The 13,304-nt window shown below is 39.5% G+C and overlaps 1 protein-coding gene across 1 annotated transcript in view; it reads left to right on the forward strand.

Moving 5' to 3' along the window:
• Nucleotides 1-11,536, forward strand: part of ATM (ATM serine/threonine kinase) — a 117,098-nt gene extending 105,562 nt beyond the window's left edge. Inside the window, exons 60-63 of the mRNA XM_010969273.3 lie at nucleotides 1,813-1,927; nucleotides 2,969-3,032; nucleotides 7,706-7,842; nucleotides 7,954-11,536. Of these exons, the coding sequence (XP_010967575.2) occupies nucleotides 1,813-1,927; nucleotides 2,969-3,032; nucleotides 7,706-7,842; nucleotides 7,954-8,137 (500 nt within the window). The 3' untranslated portion in view covers nucleotides 8,138-11,536. The remainder of the gene's footprint in view (nucleotides 1-1,812; nucleotides 1,928-2,968; nucleotides 3,033-7,705; nucleotides 7,843-7,953) is intronic.
• The last annotated feature ends 1,768 nt before the right edge of the window (nucleotides 11,537-13,304 follow it).

Consider the following 13,304-nt stretch of genomic DNA (forward strand, 5'->3'; position numbering starts at 1 on the left):
TCTTAGATTGCACCATGAAATGATGACCTTTTTCTATATTCAGCAAATGCCTGGGTTGTGTCTTCTTGGTGGTGGTGAAAGGAATGTGGTGAGTGAGGGGAGTCTCTCACTTAGTCTGAGTATTCATTAGGCCTCATTTCTCAAGACAGTATCGGTAACTATTACAAATCAGTAATAGAAGTGAACTGTAAAAGTTGCTGCAGACATGTATGGACAAATTTTCTGTGGACCTTCTTTTCCCTTCAGTAAAATCCTGGGCGTAGGATATCTTGTTGGTGCAGAATTTGTAGGGTTAAATTAATTTTTCCAATACGTTTGTACCATTAACAATTCTCATCATTGGTACAAGAGCACCTGATTCTCAGTATCATACAGAATATGCAGCACTGTTCTCATAGCGATAATGTATCTAGGTGTTATTAGAAGCAAGCCTAAATATAAATATGTTCTTTGGGGAAGAAAAAAAAAACAGTGAGATGACAAAGATTAACATTTTAAGTTAACAATTATCTGACAAAGATTTTAAAGCAGCCATCATAAAAATGCTTCAAGGAGCAATTACAAACATGCTTGAAACAAGTGAAAATACATTTAAGTCTCAGCACAGAAATAATCTCAGCCTAGAAACAGGAGATGTAGAAGAGAACCAGGTAAAAATTTTATAACAGAAAAATACAATAATTAAACATTTAAAACTCAGTGGTTAGGATCAACAAGCAGAATAGTGGTGCAGAAGAAAGAATCAGTGAACATGACAGAAAGTAGAAATGATCCAATCTGAATAACAGAGGAAAAAAGGAGAAAATCTTCAGCAACTGGGGCTTGGTAAAGAGTTCTTAAACTTGACATCAAAAGCACGGACCATAAGACTGTCTAGCCATAAAAACTCTGAAAATTCAACAGTCAAAACAAAACAAAAAACAGTTCTTAAATGGGCAAAAGGCATGAATAAACAGTTCACAAAAAAAGATACACAGATAGCAAATTATGTCCCCAAAAAGATGTTCACTTGTATCACAAATTATAGCAGATTTCTTTGTAACAGCCCCAAAATGGAAACAGTCCAGATGTCCTTCAAATAGGCAAATGCTTAAGCAAACTGGTACATCTGTACCATGGAATACAACTCCACAGTAAAAAGGAACAAGGTATTGATATGTACCACAGTTTGGATGATTCTCCAGAGAATTATGTTGAGTGAACAAAGCTAATCCCAAAAGGTTACATACTGTGACTCTGTTTATATAACATACTTGAACTTACAAAATTATAAAAATGGAAATTAGATTAGTAATTGTTGTAAGAACAGAGGGTAGGGATAGGTCATGGTGGGGAAGTAGGTATGGCTACGTAAGGGCAGCATGAGAGAGCTTTGTGGAGATGGAAATAATCTGTATCTGGCTTCTATCAATGTCAGCATCCTGTTGTGATATTTTACTATAGTTTTGTAAGGTGTTACCATTGGGGGAAAATGGATAAAAGATATATATATTTATCTGCATTTTAAATTCTATCCCTTACCACCTCATTTTTAAAAATCACCCTTTAATGTAGATTTCTCTAATTACATTAGTAAATAGGTTTTTTTTACCTTATTTTTTTAAATTTGAGGTGGATCTCCTGGACAATGGTAGAAATGAAGAAGGCAGGCAGAGCAGAAATAGAATAAACTACTGTATGTTCTAGTACTGATTGAATATAGGTTACAGGTTATTTGGTGACTCTGCAAAGTTCACATGCCAGTTGGGAAGAACGTAAATTAGCTATGGAACCTCCTAACCTTGTGATTTTTTTTTAATTTATTTATTTTAGGAGTTGCCTTTGAACAGGGTAAAATCCTTCCCACTCCTGAAACAGTTCCTTTTAGGCTCACCAGAGATATTGTGGATGGGATGGGCATTACCGGTGTTGAAGGTGTCTTTAGAAGGTAAGCCAAGTAGGATAAGGTAGGGCATATAATTTTGGGTGTTGAAGTCAACATTTGGATTATTGATTTCTATGGATTATAGAATTCCTTGCTAGAATGACATCCCAGTGCTTTACCAGTGCCAAGGAAAAGACCCTGCCTAAAGCAGTAGCTTCCTTTAGACCCCCTAGGACCCCACCCAATAAAGCACACATGCTGTCCTCCTCACCTCCTCTGGAAGCAGCCCACCTTACCCTTGATGTCCCCTGTCCTAGCTAACTCTTTGTTTACCGATCAGAACTCCTATTGAGTACTCATTCTCAGGCATATAAATTATCCTAAAGGATCTTAGTACCAATTCCTGCTAAAAGAACTCTGCAATTCTGTGTAGTTTTCCCAACAAAGGTCTAAATACTCAACTTAAAAAAATTTTTTCTTAGTCTACATACTCAACTTTTAATGGAGCATAAGGGATTTTTAGGGCAATGAAATTATTCTGTATGATAACCATAGTGGTGGCTGCATGTCATGATGCATTTGTCAAAACCCATAGAATGTACAACATCAAGAGTGAGCCCGGATGTAAACTGTGGACTTTGGTTGATAATAACGTGCCCACGTTGGTTCATCGATTGTACCAAGTATGCTGCACTGATGAGGGCTATTGAGGGTAGGGGAGTGTGTGTGTGTGGGTGGGGAGGGCTGTGTGTTTTCTGTATTTTCTGCTCAGTTCCGCTGTGAACCTGAAACTGCTCTAAAAGAATAAAGTCTATTAAAACAAAACTATGATTACCACAATAATCAGCAATGAAGGAAATGTTTCATGGTGGTTTTGTGTTACTCTTATAAATGCTAAGCCTATATTCACATGTGTATTTGTATTCATTTCAGGAACATCTACTGAAAACCCACTCTTCCAAGTACTATTATACTCTTTGAGATGTTAATTTAGGAATTGTTAACCAGAATAGTCTCAGGATACTAAACATGAATATATAGGAGATAACAGTATGCTGAAAATGTTGGTGTGTAATAAAATTCATATTTATAATGTGTTTGTAGATGCTGTGAGAAAACCATGGAGGTTATGAGAAACTCTCAGGAAACCCTGTTAACTATTGTGGAGGTAAGGTGTATTGTAAGGAAATCTTTATTTCTTGGCCTGGTAGACTGTGTATCTTGTTAGGAAGGTCCTGATTTGAGGGTCAGTGCTTTGTTTTAGGGTGGTAGGATGATGCTGGGTTTCAGGGGAGAGGAGGTTGCACGCCATAAATAGTGGCAGAGAAATGCCTCCAGGCCTTGCAGATTTCTTGCACTGTTACAGCACTGTAAGTAACCTCTAGTCTTTAATACATATATCAGCACTTTGACATCTTAGCCTGGAGTTGATAGCATGTTGATAAAATTAACTCCCAGGCTACGATGACATCTTGTCTTGAATGGTATTATTTCCAGAATGGTTTCCTTTGGAGTTTTTAGAGAAATTAGTATGTGTGTCTTCTTTTCACCTGCCCAGGTTCAGAACCATTTAGTGAGACAGATGGAGATCAAAGTGACAGCACTGGGGGAACATGTCTGAGGAGTGAGGGCCAAACTGGCTCGCTGCTGGTGCCACCTCAGTGCCTGTCTGCGTCTTAACCTGGGGACATGCCACCGAGTGGGGTTTGGGCCTGGAGGGCATACACGCTCCATCAGGATCACTGCCTCTGTTGATTAGGGCGGAAAGAGAAGGAAATCCAGCAGATTTCCAGTGCTTATGACGTTAGTTCTACCCAAGCGAGAGCTGGGTACCCGAGACAGTCATTCGCTGTCCTAGTAAAGGGCATGTGGGGCAAGAGGTGGGAAAAGTGTCCTCCGCAGGGAAGCGTGGAAGTAGAGTTGAGCTATGCCTCCTTTACATTCTTTCAGCTTTTTGTTTCTTTGGCAGGTGGTCCTAGACTTAATTTACTATCACTTGTATTGCTTTTAAAATGATACTGATGTTGACCAAATTTGAACAAAACTTCTGGGGGTGAGGCAAGAACGTTTGTATTTTTACAAAGCTGTCCTACTGTGCAGCCATGGTTGAGAGTTGCTGACTTAATTCAGTGGCATTAATCACTAAGCCTGTGACCAACAAGGACAGGACTGTATCCCAAGGAGGGTGAAGTTGACCGTCTGCTAGGGTGGCCCTGTGTCTGCTAGCTTTATCAACCAAAGGCCTCTTTACAGGTCTCCTTCGCACTGTTGGTAGCAATATGGATTTTTCCTACAAAGACGATTAAAATGGGTCCCAGCAGTATGTTGATAAAATTAACTCCCAGGGCTGTGATGTTCGCAAGACTGGAAACACTTTCCCTTTTCCCACATTGTGTTCATACACGGTGTCATGTATTACAGTTTGCCATTGGTTCTGCAGCAAGAATGAATGTTACAACAGCTGCCTCAGTAACGGAGGAGTCAAGGTCCAAGACCAAGTTATCGTGCCTTTTTGCATTTAAGACAAAAGAAGTCCAGACTTCCTAATTAATTTAAGATTCAAAGAAGTTTAATGTATTCCCCAGTCTTTTACTATGCTCAGTCTCAGTCAAAAGAACTTTTTGTGCCTGGGTAAATTGGGGGGTTCCTTTGGTAACTGTATCCTGAGTTAACACTTACTGGAAGAGGGTAGTTCCATCACAGCTTCAGAAGTTTTATTAGTTGAGTGCCAAGTTGCTCATGAGGCTCATTCTCTAAAAGAGTGGTAGGAGATAAAGTTAGAGAGCTAACAGTGGAAAGATCATTTATGGGTTCCTATATCGGTGTGAGGACTTTAGGTTTTACTGAGTAAGATGGAAACTGTTGGGGGGTTTCAAGCTTGAGGGCTGATTTGCAACTCCGTCTACAATAACCGTGTCACTTAACAAGCTTTATAAGCTTTGTGTCTTTTACAATGAAATCTGCCTTATCTTCCCTCTGTAAATCTGTCTCAGTTTCCTGGAATGATTTGGTGTGGTTGTCCCAATCTTCAAGAGTAGTTTCCCAGTTGACTGTACTGTGGGCTTTGTGTCTTCAGCGTTAGCAGAGTGTTTCTCAGGAGCGTGCTGGACCCCAGTCCTCTGGGATGTCATCTCAGTCTCCTCTCCTGTAGGCATCACTTTCGCTGTTAGTTTCATTGAGCCACAGTCACTGTTTCTGATCTAGTATCAGTGAAAACTTCTCGCTTCTTAACCCTCTTTAAGAGCCCTGTGTCTTGGGTGCCTTTCCCTTTCCCTCTCAGTATGTTTGTCTCTACTGGCCTTCAGGGTCTCATTTTCTTCTTCATAATAGACCATCCTACCCTCCATGATTTTATCCATTCTACTCTCCATGATTTTATCCATTCTACTAAGGAAATCTCTCCCTTTAACTCAATGGTTCTTAGCCAAGGGCAGTCTTGTTCCCTAGAGGACAGTTGGCAGTGTCTGGAGACACTTTTGGTTGTCAAAACTAGGGGTAGGGGAGCTGTGAGGGCACTGTTGACTTCCAGTGGGTAGAGGCAAGAGATGCCGATAAACATCCTACACACAGGGCAGCCCTCACTGCAAGGAAGTGTCCAGCCCCCAGATGTCGTAGTGCCGAGACTGACACACCCTGTTCTAACTTCATCAGTCTGTATTCCTTTATTGTTTTCATTCAATCACTTCCTTTCTGATAATAAGACTAAAGTATACTTTTCAAATCACTCCAGCTCCTCCTTGATTCCAGAATTCGCAGGTAAGATGCTAACACAAGACCTTGGGTTTGAAGTAATTCAGTTGTGTTGTTTCTCTGCTTCAACTCAAGAAGACCATATAGTCTATTTATAATAGAGGCCCCCATTCCTCTTCATTGGTTAATGAAATACACCTCCCTTTGTGGGTGAAACTGCTTTGGATCCCTGAAATCTAAAGCCATGTCAGTGCCAAACTTGTCGTCACAGAGGAACCCTTAAACTAATGGACAAACCCCATGTATTCAGAGTCAGTCCCTCCATATTTTTCCATGGCCCTGGAGAATGCTCAGAACAGAATAAACAGATGACCAAATTTGGGTGCTGCTGAACTAGTACTTGTCCTGGAATTAAACGTGTAATGCTAAGGGCATTCTGTAGTGCCAGCCTGCAGACCTGCCAAGAAACACAGTAAAGGCAGCAGCCAGAAAGTGGTCCAACTTTGCAGTGCTGGAGTCTCCTGTAAAGTCACTCATTCCTGGAATTGAGTCTTCACTTATTATTAAGACCTGTATGGTAAGCATTTGCTGAGGCCTATTTTTAAAAAATTCTATGCTTATAAATACCAGGGGCAGTTAGCTGTTCTGAATGGCCGAGGTCAGAAATCCCCATGACCTCACGCATGAAACTTAGACCTAGAACCACTTGCTCTGGCCCTGCCAGTTATTTTGGTATTCGGATTCTCCTCTCTCTATGTATGTTTCGAGGTGGCACCCATAACGTGAGATCTTGGGTTTTGAGGAGTTTTCGGTAAATTAAACCTTTTTTTTCTCCACTCAAATTTGGAACTAATTGAGTGAAAAAGATCCTTAGGAATAAGATAGAGATCAAAATGTTGGGTTTATTGCTGATAAAACTATTGGAGAACGTGGCATAGGAGTAAAGTCCAAATAGACTTGCTAGTGCTGTCCAGGTCCCACAACCTAATCTGTCCCTTGGTACAGCCCCCCGAGGGAGACTTTCGGCCTGCAAAGCAGATGTTCTTACCTCGGATCATACTGGTCAAGAGGAGAAGCAGCAGGAAAGAAAGTGACTAGTGCTTCCATATCCCGGCAATTATAAATAACGTTGCTGTCAATGGCAGGGTGTATGTATCTTTTTGAGTTAATTCTTATTTTGTGGTTGGCTTTATTCCTTTGTTAACTATGTAAGTTTAAAAATATGAAGCTCTAAACTTTTAGAAGCAATGAACAGTAAGTATATGTAAATTTAAAGATATATATGCAGTGAAAAAAAAAAAAACAAAACTCTATCAAGCCATGAAAGACATAGAAGAAACTTAAAAGACATACTACTAAATGAAAGAAGCCAGTCTGAAAAGGCTATAAACTGTATGATTCCAACCAAATGACATTCTGGAAAAGGCAGAGCTACAGAAACAACAAAAAGATCGTGGTTTCCAGGGTTGTGGGGAGAGGGTGAGAGGGAGGAATGAATAGATGGAGCACAAGGGATTTTAAGGGCAATGAAAGTATTCTGTAGGATACTGTAATGGTGGCTACATGTCATTATGCATTTGTGAAAACCCATAGACTGTATGTACATCAAGAGTGAACCCTAATGTATATGGACTTTGGTTGATAATAATGTGCCCATGTTGGTTCATCAATTGTACCAGATATGCCGCACTGATGAGGGATGTTGCAGGTAGGGAAGTATATATGCGTGGGTGGGGAGGGCTGTGTGTGAACTTTCTGTTATTTTCTGCTCAATTCTGTTGTAAACCTGAAACTGCTCAAAAAGAATAGTCTATTAAAAAAAAAAAAAGAGAGAGGCAGAAGGAAAGAAGGTAACTCGTGCTTGTCTCCTTTTAGTTGATTGGTCTCACCCAGTCAGGAAGCATGGGTCAAGGGATGTCACAGCCCCCAACATGGAGGGAGAACGAATTCAGATGGGAGAAGCAGCCCAGAGCATCATGCTAGTACCGTTTCCTCCACAAGGAAACATGAGGCACATGGATAAGTGTGCGCTCCCTCCCAGGCATCTGCCACGTGACTGGCCTGTTACTTCTGTAATACTGGTTCTTCTGTTTCTAAATACATCATCACTGTGCGCATTGTTCTTCTAATACGTGTGTTCTTTCTGCCTAGGTCCTCCTGTATGACCCTCTCTTTGACTGGACCATGAATCCTCTGAAAGCTTTGTATTTACAGCAGAGGCCAGAAGACGAAAGTGAGTTCCACTCCACTCTGAACGCAGAGGACCAGGAATGCAAACGAACCCGCAGGTGAGCAGTGTTTTGGAAAGGACCTGTTTACTGTCACTTGTTCAGCTTCTGCTGTTCCCAAGGCCCTTTGCACTGTTCCACCTCATTAAAACCTTTGGTTTTCCTCATCAGTGATACTGACCAGAGTTTCAACAAAGTAGCTGAACGTGTCTTGATGAGACTGCAAGAGAAACTGAAAGGAGTGGAGGAGGGAACCGTGCTCAGCGTGGGTGGACAGGTGAATTTGCTCATCCAGCAGGCCATGGACCCCAAAAATCTCAGCCGGCTTTTCCCAGGATGGAAACCTTGGGTGTAATATTCAGCGTGAGAATGCCTTTGAAGTCAACCTTCAGAAATTCTATTTTCGCCTTCATTTTTAACCCACCCACGTACTTTGCATAGGTATTAATATTTAAATGAATTACTATATTTTTATAAGCAATGTTTAGTGTTTGCCTCAATTACCTAAAGATGCTTTGCTAGTCTGAAGGAACAGTTCTTCTGTCACACTTTAGAAATAACCGTCCATCATGCTTTCCTGGGTGAAATGTTTCTTTTTTTCTCATCAAGTACCTGGTTGTATCATTTTCAGGAGAATCACTGACTTCTGCTTTAGCCAGAAATGGAAGCAGCAGGCATACAGGAGCCACACTGACAGATTTTACTTTAGGATGAATTAAAACAAATAAATACACTGCTAGTTTTGGTGTAGCTTTTAATTAAAACTTGTTTCCCAGATGTTATGTATGAGTGACAAATTATTTGATAAAAATATGTAAAAGGAAGAAAAGACCTTTAAAATTGTAACCATCTACATACCATTGTAAACAGACTTAGATTTTTAGTGGAGTTTCACTTACTGAATAACGAACTGTTACGATACAGAGAACAAATTTCACAGACTCACAGTATTACTATTTTTTTAGAAATGTATGTTGGGCCTTCTCATTGTGTTCTCTTTGTCTTTTAAGCCCTCTTGTGTTTTCCATTACTTTATCTTTCTGTGATGCCTTCATGTCTGTCTTCTAGTTCGTGAAATCTCCAGTCTCTATGTAATCTTTTAAATCATTGGGTTTCTCCTTTCACAAGTTTTTCATTTCTCAGTATGTATCATTCTTCAGACCTGCCTATTATTTGTTTTATGATGTCTGGTTGGGTTTTTTGGGGTTTTTTTTTTTCAACTCCTTTTATGTCACTAATCATTTTAAACATCCTACTTAAACACCCCTGTGTTGTAGTCTCTGTAATAGCACTGCTGAGTTCAGCTCCTGTTGTTGGATTCTCTTGGCTCCTGTGTTTGGTGGGCTGTTCGTCCACATATTTTGTGATCTTCAGAGGCTGAGCTTATTTTTGGCAGGGCTCTCTCTGTGGGAATCTTGAGGACGTGGGTTAAGAATAATTCCTTCTAGAAAAGTTTTGTGTCTGGTTATGTCACATTTCCACGGCTGTCACTGACAGAAGGCCATTCCTCTTTTAATTTCTCGGCTTCAGTGTTTCCTGGCCTGAAGAGTGGTGTAAATGACTGAGAGAAGACACCCAGGCCAAGACACAGACGCTCTTCCTCGTTGTCCGCCTGTGCTAGTGTGTGGCATGTCTCACCGAGGGTGCGAGCCGCCTTGGGCCCCGCCTTTATGGTGGGCCTGAGGGGGCATGCGTTTAATTCCTAAACTCTGCCGCTTTGAAGTTGTCTTTTCGATGTTATAGCTGGAGCCCACAGGTTAGTGAGGTTGACAGGTTGTTCCAGGACAGCTGGACTACCACTCACACATTCACCTCTCTGGTTTTCAGTTACCTGCTGAAACTGAGTATTTTTGGTCATAAGGATTTCCTCTTTCTTTCTTTCTTTTTTTGGCTGGGGGGAGATGATTAGGGTTAGTTACATATTTTAATTTTTAATGGAGCTACTGTGATCGAACCCAGGACCTTGTGCACGCTAGGCATGCACTCTACCACTGAGCTCCACCCTCCTCCCCTGAGGAGTACCCCTTTCTTACAAGTTCTGCTATGCATTTCAAAGAAAATCTCTTACATCTGATCTAGCATTTCTTCGTGTTTTGTTGGAGCAGAAGAATTTAGGTGTCAGGTTTGCTATATAGCTAGAAACTTCTATCCCTGTAGTGTCAACAGATAAATAAGTAAGACCATTGGCTTGTCTACTGGTGAAAGTAATCCTCCCTCCATCTTCAGGAAAATGTTCAGCTCAGCTGCAGAGATAAAGAAATGTGTGGGTGAACTTTCCTCTTATTTGTATCTTAAGTGATTATGTAAACAGCTTTTTCTAATGATAGGTTGGTATTTGTCTCTGTTGCCGATGGCAAATTCTCGCTCATATCTTATCTACCCAGCTTCCCCTCCCCCCAAAAAACAATCTCCAGAACTTTCTGTAGTATAAATCTTTTGGTTTGGTTTCTGGAGAACTTTTCTTAACATTTTTATTTTGCATTTCAAATTACATACTTACCATGGTGTATATTTTTCTAATCTTCCTAAATGAGTACTTGGTATATATTGGTAGTTTTATTACCGTAGTGAACTGAGGGAATGTGGTAAACTTTTTATATAAGAAAGCCTTGAAATCTTCATGGGTAGAATAAGAAATTACCAGCTAGATGATAGTGTAGGTAAGTGAATTTGCGGCTAATTCTTGCTAGTTGGTGTATCCAAAGGGCTTTGAATGACACCATTAATCTACTCTTCAACCTTAAGTGGTACACTGTAGGGCTCCTGTCATGCTCAAATATTCTTATTAACGGCTTTGAAAAGTTTACCAAATTTTCAGATATTCCTAGGAGGAATACCTAATTCACGGCTTTAGAATTAAAATCCTAAAGATATGACAAGCTGGAACACTGTCTGGAAATTCATAAGGTGGAAATTTACTGGGAACAAATGAGGAGTGGTTAGGTTTTTAAAATATTCATCACAGAATATTTCTTGTATACCGAGTACCTGACATACCTTATATGCAGCATCTTTTGCAAGATTAGTGATGTTATTCCAGTTTACAGCTGGGGAAAATGAAATTTGGGGAAATAAAGTAAGTTGTCCAAGCCAGAATATAAATTAAATATTATATTCAGTAATATAAATTTACTGAATATAATATGTAAATATATTATATTCAGTAAAATAAATACAGAAATTCAGTATGAAATTGAAGGTACAGGTTTTATATGGACAATCTCTAATGTGAAAATCTTTCAAGTGAAAAAAATTTAGCCTTCACCAGTCAGTTGCTTATAAAGGTCAGTGGAAACCAAGGAAAAAAGCTACTAGAAAAGGAAATAAATTATAGACTGTTTGAAGTTACATTCAGATTAAGGGAAATAATATCTCTCCACTATTCTCTTTGCTGATCATACCACCCCAAAGCATCTCCCTAACCAGGAGGTAAATAAATCTGTGGTCATTATAGTATATCCTTAAAATGTATGCTAAAAATTTAAATATGGTCTAAAGCTACTAAAATCAGAAAGGAAAACGTTGGACTTCTTAAAGATTATAAAGTAGGCTAGTCTTTAAATAGCTAGAAAGCTGTATACTGGCTTGAGATAGAGAGACACGTGCCATTTCAAGTATTTTTATTGCACTTCAATGAAATTATGTATTTCATGTAGATTTATTTTGGTACTACTGAATGTATTTCTTTATTACACTATTGCCAGAATCCTGTTAAATTGTTACCTGTTTTAAAATAAATCTCGAAGAAAATGTATGCTAAGGCTCATTCATTTTATTCAAATACTTGAGTGTTCTGTGTGCCCAGCAAGGTGCTGGTTCTGGGGAGACCTCAGTGAGCAAGGAAGGCATGGCCGCCCCTGCAGAATTCACAGCGTGGGGTAGACGAGCAGCTCATGGTGCAGGACCAGACTGGTGTGCTGCATCGCATTCTAAATGGTCTGGTCGTTTTTCTTAATTACCTCATGACAAAAAGACAAATGACTTTTCTTTTCTAGGGGGACTGGGGATGCTAGAGAGAGATCTGGTTAACATTTCCAGAGTCTAAAAGATACATAGTGGAATATGACCAACACAAAGACCCTGACATTCTAAATGTGAAGTTTACATTCCACATATGTATCATTTTTTAAGTCAACAAATTTCTTCTTCTTCAGAGTCTCAGGCTCTTTTGTCTAGTTTCTAGTAAATTTTGCATAAGTACTGTACAAAGTTTCACAGAAATTAGGTTTAGAATTTGGTGAGTGAGGTGAAAATTTAATATAATAAAAATTATTCCCTGAAAAATCCCTTAACTTTGCCCATAAAATACAGCATGCGCAATTTTTAAAATGTACACCAGCATGTCAAAATGTTTACTTCTACGCTGATGGTACAGCTTATGATTCTAAAGCTGTGTTTCTCAGAGGGTGATTTTGCTTCCCTGTTCCCCCACGGAGGACATTTGGCGATGTCTGGAGACGAGATGTTTCTGCTGTCACTGACATGAGAACGTGAAACATTGACACGTAGTGTTGAAAGTTAAGGTCAGTACATATTTCCAAACCAGGAGAGAAATAAATGGTCATGATTTGGCCTGTAGCTCTTGCCATGCTGTAAGTGTGTGCTCATAGTTGGTCTACTATTATTATGTGATTGGCTATTTTTTATTATTTTATTTTGTAAAGGATTGATACTCTATTGTGGTAAACATGCATAACAAAACTGACTATTTTAGCCAGTTTATATACTTTATTTATCATCTTTAACCATCACCACATCCATTTCTAGAACTTTTTCATCGTCTCAAACAGTAACTCCCCATTCCCTCCTCCCTCTAGCCCCTGGAAACCTCTGTTCTATTTTTTGTGTGTCTATGCATTTGCCTATTTTAAGTGCCTTATATAAGTGGAGTCATACAACATTTGTCCTTCTGTGTCTAGCTTATTTCACCTTGCATAATGTTTTCAGGTTTCAGTCATGTAGCATGTATCTAAATTTCATTCATTTTTCAGGGCTGAAAAATATTCCATTTTATGTCTATGCCACACTTTGTTTATTTAACACGTTTTTGAACATCTACATCAAAGGTACGTAATACATTTTAATTGGTGGTGATGTAGCTGTGTGTAGTTGGAGAGAGAGAGACACATAGGCTCTTCAGTTTGATGCAACAGTTGTGAAGTGTTTGCAGTGTGCATTGTCTGTTTGGAAGCTGTTCTAGAAAACACAAAGAGACACAACTTAAGGAGATGGGAGACCGTGCATGCACTTGGTAAGTATTAGGCCCAAGGTTTTCTGTAGATAAGCCGGAGGCTTTTTCTCACAGTACTAACTTTATCACCCCAATAAGTCTTTTGTGACTCTGTTTCACGTCTGGAAACTGTCATTTTTTTTAGGCCTTGGAAGGATTTACCTGACAAAGACTTGATAAACCGTACTGACAGATCTCCCAAAGTCACAGATTGAAAAAGTTACTTTCTCAGTGCTTTCTCTTTACTAGTGGGAATAAAATACTTGCCTTTACTTAACACTCAGGATGAGTA

This window comes from Camelus bactrianus, chromosome 33, assembly GCF_048773025.1.
Source record: "Camelus bactrianus isolate YW-2024 breed Bactrian camel chromosome 33, ASM4877302v1, whole genome shotgun sequence".
Lineage (NCBI taxonomy): Eukaryota > Metazoa > Chordata > Mammalia > Artiodactyla > Camelidae > Camelus > Camelus bactrianus.